General features: G+C 37.3%; 1 protein-coding gene across 2 annotated transcripts in view; it reads left to right on the top strand.

The window, feature by feature from the left end:
- Positions 1-2,420: 2,420 nt before the first annotated feature.
- Positions 2,421-15,794, top strand: part of CCNI (cyclin I) — a 29,042-nt gene continuing 15,668 nt past the window's right edge. The window contains exons 1-2 of one of the 2 annotated variants that reach the window (XM_074345757.1): positions 2,425-2,964; positions 9,949-10,105. In XM_074345757.1, coding sequence (XP_074201858.1) covers positions 9,992-10,105 — 114 coding nt within the window. In that variant the 5' untranslated portion in view covers positions 2,425-2,964; positions 9,949-9,991. Of the gene's footprint in view, positions 2,965-9,948; positions 10,106-15,794 lie in introns of both variants that reach the window. The other variant, XM_074345764.1, reaches the window with a different exon arrangement.

Below are 15,794 nucleotides of genomic sequence, written 5' to 3'. Positions count from 1 at the left end.
ATGAATATGCTAATTATATTCTTTTTGGTTTGTTCCTTCTCTCTCTCTCTCTCTCTCTTTTTTTTTTTTGGTAACAGCTTTATTGATATATAATTTACATCTAGACAATTCACGTATTTAATGTGTACAATTCAATAGTTTTAGTATATTCAGTTGCAACTATCACCATAATCAACGGTAAAATATTCTCATCAAAAAGAAACCCCCAAACTTTTCTCTATGGTCCCTCAATCCCACCTCCATTTTCAGTCTTAAGCAACCATGAATCTACTTTCTGCCTATAGATTTCCCTATTCTGGACATTTCATATAAATGGAATCATTATGTTATGTGACAGAAGCCAGCCACAAAAGACTGCACATTGTTTTCAAGGGTCAACCATATTATACCATATATCAGTACCTCCTTATTATGGCCAAGTAACATTCCACTGCATACATAAACCACATGTGACTTACGCATTCATCGGTTGGTGGACATCCGTGTTGTTTCACCTGTGGCCATTAAGAATAATGCTGTTGTGAACATTCATGTCCAAGTTTTTGTGTGGATATGTTTACATTTCTCTTGACTACATATCTGGGAATGGAATTGGTATTAGTCTTACAGTACTGAAGATCAGAAGCAATTTCATGGTCCAACAATGGAATTATGCAAAAAAAAAAAAAGTTGCCTATGTAGAAGGAAGACCACGTAGCAGTGTAGACTACTCAGGAAAAAGGCTACATGAAGTGAAAAAAGCAAAATACAACCCACTTAAAATCCTTCCTGGGCTTCCGTTCCCTATTCTGTCCCCTGCCCCTGGCCTCAGCTCTCTCCCTCTCAATTCTCTGAGGACCAGCCTTACTACATTTCAGAGAGTTTTAGAATGAATGTCTCAGCTCCAGAGCCTTTGAACATTGTTTCCTCTGCCTGTATCACTTTGTCTCCACTTCTTTGCCCAGTGGTTTCAAGTCTCATCTTAAATGTTTCTTCCTCACAGAAATCTTCTCTGATATCCCTAACTAGGCTAGGATTAAGTGTTTCCATGGCAGCCTGCAATTTTCCACCTTAATACTTATGATACTGGTAACTGTTTATTCAGTCAGTAATCAAATATTGACAGCCCTTTACTTGCAGGGATACAGGGTGAAATAAAAAACATGCAAGATCCCTATCACTCTAGACCGTATATTCTAGAGAGAGAATGCAGTGTACAAGTAACAAATCAACAGTCCTGGGTGATTTTAAGGTAGTGCTAATTAGCGCAACGGTTAGCTTCTGTGTTTGGATTGTAAACTCCATGAAGGTGGAAGCTATTTGTCTCAGTTACTTAGTTTGCTAGAGCTCAGCAGCTAGTCTAGCTCGTTGAATAAGCTCAACACAAATTTAAGTGATTGTTAAAATAGGCATAAAAAGACAAATGGAAAACACAAATGTGACTATTTCTGTAAACGGTTGAGTTTGGGGATTTTTTTTTCTCTTTCAAAAGTTTTCCGTAATTCTACATATTCTTTTTACAACTAAAACAATTATATGAGCAAAAATTTACCATGGTTCAGTAAAGGAAACCCAAATACAACACATTTATATGTCACCACACACTCCTTAAAGACCTGGTATCTCTGAAATACTCAGATGTGTTGCTTAAGTGGACAGAATTCCCTTGGCGCATTACCAAGCTGATTCCCGGCCACCAGAAGTACAATTCACGGTTTAAAAAGAGAAGGTGCTCAAGAATGTGATCCCCAAAATCTTCCGACTTCTAACGCGCTTTAGAATCTCCCTCCACCCACGACCTGGCAGCGAAAAATCCGCAATTCTATTTACACGTCAATGGTAAGAAGAGAACACAGAACTTTCTGCGAGATCAACAAAGAATGCAAGATCTTTACACAACAGATGGCCGGCCCTTTCCCAAAAGACGCTTTTGCATGCCCCAGAGACAAACACAGCCTGCATAAAATCAGGTAGCACTAGGTTCGGCGCACCCCTACAGAACCCCACCCCCAAGAGGCGAGCTCAGCCGCTCCTGTCTTCCCCGGGGCGCATGCGCAGCGCACTCTCCGGCCACCGCACGCCTCTTCCAGCCAGCCCAGGAGGTGCTGACGTCACGGTGGAACCGAAAAGGAACCCTTCCGCTCCTCCGCGGAAAACGAGTCCACGTACCTTTAGCTTTTCTTAGCTTCCCCACCCCCTCAAAAAATATTCCCTCCTCTCGCCCCAATACCAGTGACTTCCCTAACCCGTTTCCAATAGCCCAGCTTTTTGCCAGACTTCTCTGTGCGTTCGTTGGACGCAGAAGGCGGCGGAGAGGGAAAAGGGGGAGGGTGAGACCATTTCGGTGTTGTTTACAAGAAGTGAGACCGTCTAGAAATCGGTCCGCGAGGGCGGAGCCGAGGAAGCCAGCACTTCTTTCTCTCCTCCCCTCCCTCCCCAGCCTTCCCCGCGAGCGGACGCGGCAGCGCCTCTGTCTCGCTTTTTCTTATTTTTTCCCCCCCTTTCCCCTTCCTTTTTTTTTTTTTTTTTTTTCCTTTTTCTCCTTTCCCCTCCCTTTCACCATTTCCCCTCGGAGGCGCTTCCCCCGGGCAGGGGCAGAGCCGGTCTCACCCCCCGCCTCTCCCCGGCCCCCGCCGCCCTATGGCGAGAGGGAACCCCCTCCCCACCTGGGCTCAAGCGGCGGCGGTTGGAGGAGCGGGACCGGCGGCGGCCTCAGGTCCGGGGGCGTCATGGAACTAATACGCTGACCGACCCACCGGCCGCAGCCGTGCATCCCGCTCCAGCGCGAGCGCCCGCGCCCTCCGGCCCGGTTCCCCCTCTTCTCCCTCCTCAGTCGGCCCCATCCTTGTCCCGCACGCCCCGCCGCTGCGCGCTGAGGATAATGAGGTGGTAACGGGCCCCTGGATGACCCCGCGTCACCCCTGTGAGGCCTACAGCTCTGCCGGGGAGGAGGAGGAGGAGGAAGAGGAGGAAGAGGAGGAGAAGGTGAGGGGGCGGGGGGGCTCGACGCGTCCCCGCGATCCGCGCGCGCACCCCCCTCCACTCCGCGCGGCCGCCGCACGCTCCTCGGCCGAGCCCCGCCCCCCGCCGACCCGCTAGCCTCTCCAGGCACCGACTTCTCGGCACCTGCCCAGTTTGGAAATGGCTCCACTGGGTTCCCTGTTCGGGCCTTTTTTTTTTTTTTTTTTTTGTCAGCGAGTAACTTTTTTTGTAGCAGTAGCAAATTGCCTACTAGTGCGTGTTCTAGGCTCCGCGAGCCTGTGTGATACACAAAGAAGGGGACACACCCCCGCCCCTAGACCTCGGCGCTCCAGTGGGAGCTGGGGGAAGATCACTTACATTGCAAAGCCGAGGGAAGGCCAGATGGATGAATGGGTGAATCGCCAGCGCAGCGGGAACTCTGGGGAGGGGAACGTTATCTTGGGTGTGGGTGAGTAGGTGGGGAAATCTGGAGGGGAGACGAGCCTTGAGTTGCAATCTGAAGGGACAGATGAGAATACTGAAAATCTGCCAGAAAGAAAAAGGAAAATACCATATGATATCTTTAAAAAAAAAAAAAAGACACAAACGGATTATTCTGTTAAATGCCGAAAATTTGAGAAGAAAGCAGAAGGCCCTCTGCTGAGCTGGGGGTTCCACTGCAGATTATTTTGGCAGGAGTTGAGAATTGGGTAGCAAAATAGTGGAAGTTATCTCTCGGGAGGTAGAATGGTATCAGACTGAAGATCTTTTGAATGCCAAGCTAATCTTCAGCTTTTAGTCTGTCAGTGGAAGCCACTCAACGTTTGAGCAGCAGCTATGTGACGTTATGATGCTAATAACACTTGTTGAGGCTTATTGTCGAGCAGGCATCATTCTAAGTGGTTTCCAACTCATTGAATCTTCACAAGGGCAGGTAGTTCAGGAGCATGTTACACATGACGGAAACTGAGGCTCCATAAGTTAATTTTCCCATTAGATGACAGAACCTGGTGCCAGAATTCAAACCCGAGCCATCTGACTATGCTATATAGTTTCTGTCCCCGAAGAGATTAAAGTAGCGTTATCTGTTTCTAGCCCCTCCAGATCGTTTGTGGCAGACGAAATAGGGAATGAACAAATAGGTTAAGAGAGAACGGACAGGATTTAGACTTGCTAGTCAGGACTCAGGCGCATCAGCAATTTTGAGCTTCTGGACTAGAAGAAGTTTCTTAATACTGATGTAGAGCAGACTAGAAGAGTCAGTGTGTGTTGGAAAGATGCAATAGGGATGATATGCAGTTAAACCGAAATAAGTAAGCTTATGTGGCAATGTGACATCCTAGTAGTTTAGAATGAACTCGAAATGTTTTTGATCAAGATTGGAAGCTGAGAGTGTGTGTACATGTTTTATTCTGATTGTATAATACTTTTAAAATGAAAAGTATTTGCTTTTCTGTGCATATTTCTTCATCTTTAAAAGGGGCTTAATAATACCTTCATGATAATACTGGTTTTTGTTTTTTGAGGATTAAATGAGTTAATATGGCATAGTACTTTGAACAATACCTGGCCAAGTAGTGAACACTCAGATTTTTTATTGTTAAACGCTTAAGAAGTGTAAACTATTATTATTTATTTGCCACAGTGCTAACTCTGGAGAGTGCTCACCATCAAGAAACTTATGATTAGTAGGAGAGACTGGCTTACAAATAATCAGTTATCACGGAGCAATTAAATGCAAAAGTGTAATAATGACTAAGTACATATGCAAATGGCAACTCTGTAAGGAGGGAGTAAGCTAGAGAAAGATGATTCAAGTTGAAAGAACAGTGTGTGGAAAGGCATGGAGATTGGGAAAGCAGGCTGTTTTGGAATACAAGTGACTGTAGTCTCTTATTAAGGAGGTAATAGTAGAACATGAGGTTTTTGTATGGTCACATTAATAAATCCCCTTTTTTTTTTAGAAGAGAAACTAATATCCTGAAATCAACACCAGTACAGAATTATTAATGGAGTTGGCATTACAATTATAATAAAAATAATACTTTCACATTAATAAAGTTGTTTGTTATATACCCAGCACTGTGCAGCACTTTTCCTTGGAAGAGCAGGAGGCCCTATATGTAGATTTGTAATAAATTTTATACTGTACGATAAGCACTTTATAAACTGTTCATTCAGACATGAAGCTATTTGATAAGCAGAGAAAGAAGCAAGTAGCAACTGAAAGAATGGGTGAAGTGTGAAATGCATCAAGTTAGAAATGTGTGGAACATGCCAAGCAAAATACAGTCGTCTTGGTTTTTTAGTTCCTAGAGACTTTCCCCAGCACTCAAAATTCTAGATGTGACCAATAATGGGCATAAAGTAACAAGATACAACTATAAAGTTTTGCTATTTAGAACAGTAATGTTTTTAGTGTTTGTGTTGTATTCCTTACCAGGATTCATTATTCATCTAACTCAAATCTGTTCTACACATTAGAAAACATGTTTGTGGACTATCAGTAAAAGAAGTCAAACTCTAGCCAGTGCTTTCTCCACTGTATCATATTATCTGTCTTACAAAAAGGAATGTAAAAAAGAAAAAAACCTGGTAATATAAGCACTTTCTCATAAATTATGGGTTTTGTTTTTCTTCTTCTGTGTTCTTAAATTTACTTGTAAATAATTTTAAAAAGAAACTACCAGAATTCACCTGTTGTTAACCTTTTACTCCATTTGTTTTATCATGTCTTTCCTCCCCCATCCTCCACCCCCTCTCTGCAGCATTCATTATGACCCTGTACACCTGAACTTTTCAGTGTGTATTTTCTGAGAATTAGGGATATTGTTTTACAGAGTCATAGTAAACTTACTAATTTTAGTAGGTTTAACATTGATACATTTACTTTGATGAAGTTCATCTAAATTCTCATTATGTCAATTGACCTGAAAATGACCTTTATAACATTTTTCTCTCTCCAGTACAGGATCCAGTCTAGGGTCAGATATTGCATTTTCATTTTTCTGTAGCCTGGAAAATCTAGAACATCCCCACGTGTCCTCCATCCTTTTTGTCTCTCACTTGTATTATTTATACTCCATTTTTTAAAGTTTAAGGAAGTTTGAACTTTCCCCCCCTTTGTTACATTTCTCTATTGTATGCAAAGAATGATTCCTATGTTTCTTTGGTTGATACTGTGTATGAAATTGATTTATCAGTGTTAAGCCAACTTTGCATTCCTGGGCTAAATCCCACTTGGCTATGGTGTATAATCCCTTTTTTATGTTGCCAGATTCAGCTTGCTAGTATTTTGTTGAGGAATTCTGCATCCTTATTTAAAAGAGATACTGGTCTATAGTTTTCTAGTGCTTTTGTCTTTGGTTTTGGTAGCAGGATAATAACTGGCTTTATATAATGAAAAGTGCTCCTCCTTCATATTTTTTGGAAGAGTGTGTAGAATTTGTACTTATTTTTCTGTAAATGTTTGGTAGAATTCTCCAGTGAAGCCATTTGGGCATGGGCTTTTCTTTGACGACCTTTGTTTACTGATTCAATCTCTTTATGGCTATTTAAGCTTTTTAAAATTTCTTAAGTCAGTCTTGATAGTTTGTTTCTAAGTGCTTGTCTGTTTCATCCAAATTGTCCAATTTATTTGTGTAGAATGGTTAATAAAATTTCTTTATAATCCTTTTTTTATTTCTGTAACATAGTTAGTAATGTCCCCTCTTTATTCCTGATTTTAGTACTTTATCCTTGTTTTTTTCTTGGTCAGTGCAGCTAAAGGTTTGCCAGTTTTGGTCTTTTCAAAGAACCAACTTTTGGTTTCATTGATTTTTCTCTATTTTTCTGTTCTCTATTTCACTAATTTCTACTCTGATATTAATTTTCTTTCTTCTGACTTGCTTTAGGTATAGCTTCATTTACTTTTTCCAGTGTCTTAAGGTGGAAGGTTAGGGTATTGACTTGATATCTTTTTTAATGTAGATATTTAAAGGTATTTCATTGTTTCCTGTAAGTTTTGGTATATGTTAGATCTTTTAAAATTTATCTCAGAGTATTTTTTAACTTCCTTTATGATTTCCTCTTTGACCTGCATTCCTTTGTTTTCAAAAAGTTGTTATTGCATTTAAATATTTGAAAGTCTTATTAAGGGCCTGAATTACAGGAGATTGAAGAACAGGAATCCCTTGAACTTGATCTTATACTTCTTTGCATGATTCTATCCTACATGTCCCTCTCTGTCCCCCACATCCATCCTCCCCTAAAAATAATCTTCAAAGGGAGCATTGTAAAAGAAAAATAATTATTAGGGGCAGCCAACCATTGGGGTATGTTGAGAAGGCTAGCAGATCCTGGTGAGCCACCCTGTTGAGTGTAGCTAAGGGAATAAAATAATAAAGTAAGTTTAAAGTTTTGAAAAGAATTAATTATAACTAAAATTAGATTTAGAAGAGATCTTTGAACATATTAAGTACAATTTTCAACCAGTACAGGTGTTTCTTCTAAATACCTCTTGACAGGTGATCATCTACTTTATGCTCTATTTCTGAGGTTGATATTTATGTCTGCTTTAGATGAAATTATAGTGTGTCTGTTTTTCTAATTGTGGAGAATCTGAGAAAAGTACCAAGTCAACAAAATTGGCATCTCAGAACATCTCAGCAGAATATAACAGTAGATGGGATTTAATGACTTTTTGGAAAGGATATATATTTAAGGTTCTGAACAACGATGTACCCACCCCCCAACAACCTCCCCCCCAAAAGGGCACCAAAACCCCACACACAATGGGGTGGGGGTAGGTTAGGGAAGTTTGCCTGTGAGTGTATCTTAGAAAGTCTTACAAGTTTTAATTGAGCATAAGTTCTATCTGAATTGATAATATGGTGTAGCCTTCAAAAAAAATAGCTAATGATCTTAGTGTTAACAATTAAACTGGTGCTAATTTAGAAGAGCAAAAATCATGTCATGTGAGGAACTCTTGAACAGTTTTTCAGCTATGCAAAAAATGAACTGATGAGCATGATGGCAGCCTTCAGACATTTGAAGGATTGGCCTGTGAAAGAGATTACACTTGGGCTTGTTTGTTTTGGTTATGGTTTTTTGCTTTTAGCTCCAAGGCCTGAAATGAGTCTTTGGTTGAGTCCTTGTTTCATCTGGATACTGTGCTGTGGGCACTGTGAGTAATAACAACATGATTGGTAGATATGACTGCAAAGGAATTTATAATTTATTAGGGAAGATGGTGAGAAACTGCTTTCAGAAGGGAGAGAAATCATGCCAGATGAGAGAATCAAAAGTTCTTAGAAGAAATTACTTTTGAGATGGACCTTTCAGAATAGTTACTATTTTCTCTATCTAAATTATTTACCTTTTTTTCTTAGTATGAAAAGTACTTCATGTTTGTTATAGAAAATTTTCAAAAACTCGGAAATTTAAAGAAACAAAAAGAAGAAATCACAATCCAGTTAACCAGAGGCAGTCTGCAATAGGTTGAGTAGCAAGTGAAGTATGTGGGGTGATTAATAGGAAAGAGGATAGTGGCAGGGATGTGGAAATGTAGAAATTGAAAAAAAAAGGTTTGTGGTTGTTTTTTTTTTATTTCAAATTTTAAGTTTTTGTCCGAAATTAGAAACTTTTTATGCTAATTCTAGACATTAAATTTAAAAAAAAAAAGATTCCCAGGAATCTGAAGCACATGATAATGCAGGCACATAGTTGAAAAAAGGAAATAGTTATATGAGGTCTGCAATGAAAAACAGTATTCTCCTGCTGCAGGGCTTTCCCACCATTTTCTCACTCCCCAGAGGTTAACAACTCTTAGCTCTTACCTGTTTCTCTTGTTATTTAAGATCATATTTTAAAATAATTTGACCTACTGCTATTTTTGGTATTTCCATTTTAGATATTATTTATGGTTTTTCTCTATGAAATGCAAATATGAGGCTCTTGTTCTGCTTTCTCCCAATACCCCCTATCCTCCCAAGTGTAGTTTTGTCACAATGTTTGTGTTGAAATTTCTATTCAGTATTTCCATTATATTGCTATGTAAATATTATGGTATGTTATTATATTTACCTTCTTGCAAAATCTCTTTTTATGAATTTAACCATAGTTCCTTAGCTTTCATCAAATCTATTTAAGTCTTTTCACATTCTAAAGCAGCTTCTCAATCCAATTTTCTATACACAGTCAAACCTCTATAGTTTCCTTTTTTTTTTTTTTAAACCTAGAAACATCTCTTGGACTCTCAGTTGCCCTGCATTGATCTAGACTGTTGCTCTTTGGACTTGCTGCTCATTTTAAAGTATGGGTTACCTTCTTTTTGAGTTTTATAGATCAGCATTGTCCAGTGGAACTTACTGCATTAATAGAAGTGTTCCTTTTCTGCACTGTCCAGTGCAGTATCCACTAGCCACATGTGGCAGTTAAGCACTTGAAATGGGACTAGTGTGACTGAGGAATTATATTTCAACTTTATTAAATTCTAACTTAATAGCTGTATGTATAGCTAGTGGACACTGTATTGTAAGCACAATTCAAGATAGTTTCATACTTAAGGAGATGGTTTCATACTTGTTAAATGGGAATGGGTGGGATTTGATGTAATTGATGTAACTTTAAATGAAGAGAGAGGTTAGCCCTTATTTGGTTAGATTTTTAAGAGGAATATTTGGGACAACTACTTCTAAGAATTTGTAGTCTTAAAAAGCCTGGGACTTAACAATTTTTTGACACAGTAATAATATGTTTTGATCAAGTCCAAAGGTCCTATTAATTATTTGATCATATTTTTATTCTCTTTATAACTGAATTTCAAATGTAAAGTGAGAATGTTTTAGATAACTGATGATTATTGTAACATTTTAATATATGCTATTTTAAAGAGCGATAAAATCCAGTATTGCCTCCTAACGTTTTTATTTTGTTTTATGAATGCTTCATATGTACCAACATATTTGTACAATACTATTCTTAATCTATAATTAAATGTAGAGCATTGTTTTATATTTGATTTTATAGGTAGCTACATCAAGCTGGGTGGCAGGCAGATCCAAAGGATATCATGAAGTTTCCAGGGCCTTTGGAAAACCAGAAATTGTCTTTCCTGTTGGGAAAGGCAATCTCTAGGGAAGCCCAGATGTGGAAGGTGAATGTGCCGAAAATGCCTACAAATCAGGTAATGATTTCTCTCTTTACTCTAAATAGATGACTTTTATTAGAAATAAGTGTACTACTTGATATGTAATAGTACCTTGAGACTGCATTGGAGAAATGTGTACCATTAAAGGATATGCTCTATTTTTTATTTGAGAAACATCTCTTTGTTTCATTCTGAAACAAAACAAAAATGAACTGTTCTTGTTTGTGTATGTGTTATCTAAGTTACAGCTTTAGGAAGATAAGTATGACTCTTCTTTTTCCTCATAGTCCGATACTGACAGTAGTAAGCCTTCTTTATTTCTATATATAGTTAACCATAGAGCCTGGACTTAGTCAAATCCTTGTCTTTAGTGAGCGAAAAATTGCTCTGTCTTTCATGAATGTTTATAAGGAATTCAAATTAACTACTAAGGTATTTCCAGTGTTGAAAGCTGCCAGGGAGATAACCAGCTGACCTCTCAATTACTGTTGACTATATGCCGTTTTTTAGAAATTTCATATAATTACATCAGAGCTGTTTTTCACAAATAACTTATTCACTTCAATAGCTTACTGTATAAGATATCTTACTTATCTCTTTATCCTTAGTGCCTGACACTGCAAATGAAAGTATCTAAGTTCCTCCTGTGTTAGTTTTGGTTAACCTTTGTTCATAGGTTATTGAAATCTATATGCTTTTTCTAATTCCAGCCTACTTCTGTCATTCTTCCCACAAGCTGAAGCATTATGTTTTGTATTTACTATTATTTGTCTTTTAGTGAGTAGAAGATTAGGTAACCTAAATGATTGCCTTTTTTTACTAGGAGCATTTGCATGCCATCATATTTAATATATCATTTAATCTTTTGACGTAGGCAGTAGTCCCAGTTTGCTCCAGACTTCAGCTAATAAGTAGTAGTGTTATAATTTTGAACCTGGGGCCATTCTCTTCCCATTTTACTTTGTTTTTTCATTTTTTATTTTTGTATACTTGTGTGATTTTTAGATAACTTGGGGATTCAGTCATTCAGTAAATGTTAACATTAAATATCTGTTGTATTCGGAGAACTATTCTAGGCATTGGGGATATAACAGTGAGAAAAACAGAAGTTTTTGCCCCATGTTCTGACATTCTAGTAAGCCCCAAAGCTTTCTTAGAGTTGCCTTTAGAACTATTTCTTTTTTCTTCTGCTATCTCCTCCTGTCAGCATGAAACCAACAATGATAGATTTTTACAACATGGTCTTCGCAGGTGATACTCTACCCAGATTATATCATATTGCTCTATTATCACTGAATCTGGCTCATTTTAATGGGTGTTTTAATAGATATTACTGTTCTGTTCTCTGGTATTACACATGAGTATCAGAACTTCTAAGAGCGATCTATTTAAGGTTTTGCCTTTGGTAATGCCAAGTAAAAGCATACTTATTTCTTATAAAATGTGTGTGGGCTTGGTCTGGTGATAGAAGGTAAGATAGAGATGGCAGTAAAGAGCTATAGGGGCTTGAGCCACTTGACACAGAATAACCTTCAAGGACACAGTTGTCCGAGTTCTAATTCTTCTGTTTTCTTCTGCAGCTCTTATGGACTGGCTTTTCTACTTCCCTTTCTGCTGTTGCTTCTAACTATGATTTCCCTCCTTGACTCCTTTTTGCAGAAGAGAAAAATAGTCTTATCTCTAAAGTATATATCTATCTTTTCCAACTTCTCTAATTTTTTTTTTTCTGTGCTGGTAAAATGGAAAAATAAAGTATTTTTAACCTTTTTTCCCTCCAGTTTTTTTCTTCTTTCCTGTTTCTCTCTTCACCTAAATCCTACCTCAATGTCTTTCTCAGTTCTCTTGTAAATTGCATCTCCTATCTTGCAGTTTAGGTCAAGAATATTATACACTTATCACTCCCTTTCTTTATGCTCTCACAGCACTCTGTACTTCCCATATGATAGCACACAATATTATAATTTCTTGATGGTTTGACTGAGTTCTGTTGGGGTAGAGTTCTGTCACTTTTGTTTCCTGGCATGTAATAATAGGCTCACAGTAAACACTTGTTAAATGAGCGATGATAATTATTTCTTTGTAATTCGTCCAGGTTAGAGAAGTTCTTTTATGTAATAGTAGTACTTCCGAGTACATGGTGATTTTGTTATGAATTTGGGGGAAAAATTGAAGAATGGTTAAAGTGACATGTACTTTCAGGTATTCTCAATTTATTTTGATATACCAAGATAAAACTGTTTATATAGAGATGATTTTCATTAGAATTTTGAAACTAAGGAACGTTAAAGGCCATTTGATTATGTGATATGCAAATACAGGATCTTGAACCTCTGGGCTACTAAGTGTATCAGAATCACTCAGGAGGTGTCTTATAGATTCCAGGCCCCACCCAGACCTACTGGGCTTGTGGCAAATTTGGAAATTCGTATTTTAAAAAGCTTTGTAGTTTTATTAATAAGTGTTTGGTTTGGGAAGCAATGATTTAGTCTAACCACACAGTTAAAAAAAAAAAAGTTCTCCTAACATCTCTGATAAGTGACCCTCTGCTTTGGATACTTTGTCCGTTCCACTGTGGAAAGGCTTGGTGAATTATTGAGAAATTTCTCCTAAATTGAACCTGAAAACTGCTTCTTTCTAGTGGCCACTTAGTGTTTCTAGTTCTGTCCACTGGAGCAATACAGAATAAATTCATTTCATATTTTAAATGACAGTCCTTTACCTAAAGACAGGTGTTAAGCCCACAAAGTCATCTCTTCTCCTGATTGAGTATCTCGTATTCTTCAACCATTTTTCATTTGACAGGATTTCCCCTTTTACCATCCCAGTTTTTCTTTCTCTATATACACTCTTTTTTTAAAACTGTTTCTTAAATTGTGATATTTGAGTTGTGGTAATTAATGAGCTAATAAAATAGGACTATCACCTCACTTTATCTTGGCTTGATAATTTCATTAATATAGCCCTACATTTAAAAAAATTTTTGTTTTGGCAGCAATGTCATGTTGTTGGCTTAATCTAAACTTGCTTTTAAAACCTTGTTGTTTTGTCTCTCTACTTTTAAGCAGGAGTTTCCCTTATCCTAGATGTACTTACAAAATTTTTAACTTAGGTGCACTGTTTCTTATTTATCCTTACTAAGTTTAGAATTGTTGACACTGGCCCATTTTTCTATCTTTAATATCATGATTGTTATCTAATATATTGACTTCCTGTCATTTTTATACCATCTGTGGATTTGATAAATAAATAAATAAATCTATTCCTCCCCCCTGTTTGTTTTTTTCTTTTCCATAAGTAAACAGTTTCTTAAAGTGTATACTGTTCATAAGTGTACAACCGTAAATTTTCACAAAATAACACTTGTGTAACCACCACATTACCAACACCTTCAGAAGCCTTTCTTGTGTCCTCTTAGAGTTACTACCATCTATCTCCTCCCCACAAAGAAACCATTATCCTAATATCACAGGTAAGTTTTTCCTGGTTTTGAATTTTGTGTGTGTGTGTGTGTGTGTGTGTGTGTTTAAAGTATGTACTGGCCTCTTTTGCTCAGCCTTTTTTTTTTCTTTTTTTTTTTTTTTTTAGTGTAAGATTCATCCATATTATGTCATGTAGTCATAATTAATTTATTCTCACTGCCACGTATTATTCCATCAAAGGATTTTATTTATCCATTCTGCTATTGATGGTCATTAGAGTCATTTTCTTGTGTATGTCTTTGGTGACATATGTGTACATTTCTGTTGGGTATGTTCCTAGGGGTGGAATTGCTAGAACTAGACTATGTTTATACTCAGGTTTAGCAAATAACACCAATTGTATTACTTACCAAAGTTATTCCTCTTTTATAGCACATTTTTTTTTAACCCCTTACATCAGAGTATGAAAGTCTCAAGTTGCTGTACATCCTCGTCAGCGCTTGGTATTGTCTGTCTTTTTCATTTTAGTTATTCTGGTGAGTGTGTTACAGTATCACAACACATTGGGTTTTAATTTGCATTTCCTTGATAACTAATGAAATTCAACAGTTTGTCATGTGCTTATTGGCTATTAGATATTCTCTTTTGGTGACTTATCTGTTAAAATCTTTCACCTGGGTTTCTATTGAGTTGCTAAGTTGTTTCCTTAGGAGTTCTTTCTTTTTCAGGCTCTGTGTTACATATTTTCAGCTGTTTGCTTGTTGACTTTTGATGAATAGAAGTTCTTAATTTTTAATGATCTAATTATCAAAATTCTTTTCCTTTTTGCTTAATCCTTTAAAGAAATGTTTGCCTAAACCAGGGTAATGAAGATAGGATTTTTTTTCCATTTTGGTATGGTATGAATTGTAGGAGTCAAGAATAATTTTTCTCTATATAGGAAACCAGTACCATTTATTAAAAAAAAAAGACATTTTCTGCTACTGCCCTGTGATGTACTTTTGTTTTAAATTAAGTGAGTGCTGTATATGAGTAGATACATTTGTGGGTCAGTTTCTTGCCTCTTTTCTCATCATTGGTCTGTTTGCCTCTCTGTATACCTCACTGCCTCAGTTATTATAGCGTTGTAGTAACTCTTTGGTGTCATAAACTTTGTTCTTTTTTTTTTTTTTTTAAGATTGTCTTGGCTATTCTTAGCTCTTTGCTCTTGCATATGTATTTTTAGATATACTTGTCAATGCTCAAAAAAAATTATGGGGGTTTTGGCTTATTGAATGTATAGATTGATTTGGGGAGAGAATCGACGTATTTATGAGTCTTCCAATCCATGAACATGACTATTTCTCCATTTTTCTTTAAAGGTGGTCTTCAGTTTCTTTTAATAGTATTTGGTAATTTAGGTTTATTTCTGGGTGGTATTTGAGTCTTATTGAGGCTATTACAAATGGTAACATTTTAATTTAATTTTTTTATATACTTGCCTTCTGTATGTTGGTCTATAGAAGTAAAGTAGATTTTTATATAGACCATACTAAATTAACTTACTAATAGTTTAGTCTTTTGGAAGATTTTCTGTATATTATATACAGTCATGTCAAATGTGAATAATAATGGTTTCATTTCGTTCTTTCTAGTTCTTACACTTTCATTTTTCTTGTTTTGCAGAATTAGCTAGGGTCTCCAGAACCCTGCTGGAATCTCTGTGAGGAGAAATCTTTCAGTCTTTCACCATTGACTGTGATGTTTGCTATGTATGTCTTAGTCATAACCAGACTAAGAAACTCATTTCTTCTGCCTTAGTTTGCTAAGAGATTTTTCATGAACAGGTGTTGAATTTTTATACGTAATTGGATTTTGTTAACATTTTGGTTAGGATTTTTGTGTCTATGTTTATGGGTGACTGTTTAGCAGTCCCCCTTTTTCCTGAAGAGTGCTAAACTCTCCCCTGAACTTACTCTTGCTTTTCAGAGGCTTTTGCTTAGCCTCTTAGAGCTTTGTCCTTCCTAACTTCAGAATCTGATTTAGAAAATAAGGGGAAAATCAGCTGTCACATTCACATCTCGGACCCTCTTCTACTAGGTTCTTGGTTCCTCAAGTTTCCAAATTTTGTCTCTTGCCTTGTAAGACTCCCAAAAGCTCTGTTGGTTTCTTTGCTCATACTTTCTGCCTCTTGCCATACTCACAGGATGGGCAAATGCCCGAAAAGGATAGTTAATGCAGAATGTTGACTCATCTCTTACTATTACTACCTGCTCTCTGGAATCTTGGCTCCTCAAGGCCCAGTTGTCTTAGAAGTTCTGATACCT

This window comes from Camelus bactrianus, chromosome 2 (assembly GCF_048773025.1).
Source record: "Camelus bactrianus isolate YW-2024 breed Bactrian camel chromosome 2, ASM4877302v1, whole genome shotgun sequence".
Lineage (NCBI taxonomy): Eukaryota > Metazoa > Chordata > Mammalia > Artiodactyla > Camelidae > Camelus > Camelus bactrianus.
Note: the sequence above shows the minus strand (reverse complement) of the source record. Positions and strands in the feature narration are given on the sequence as shown.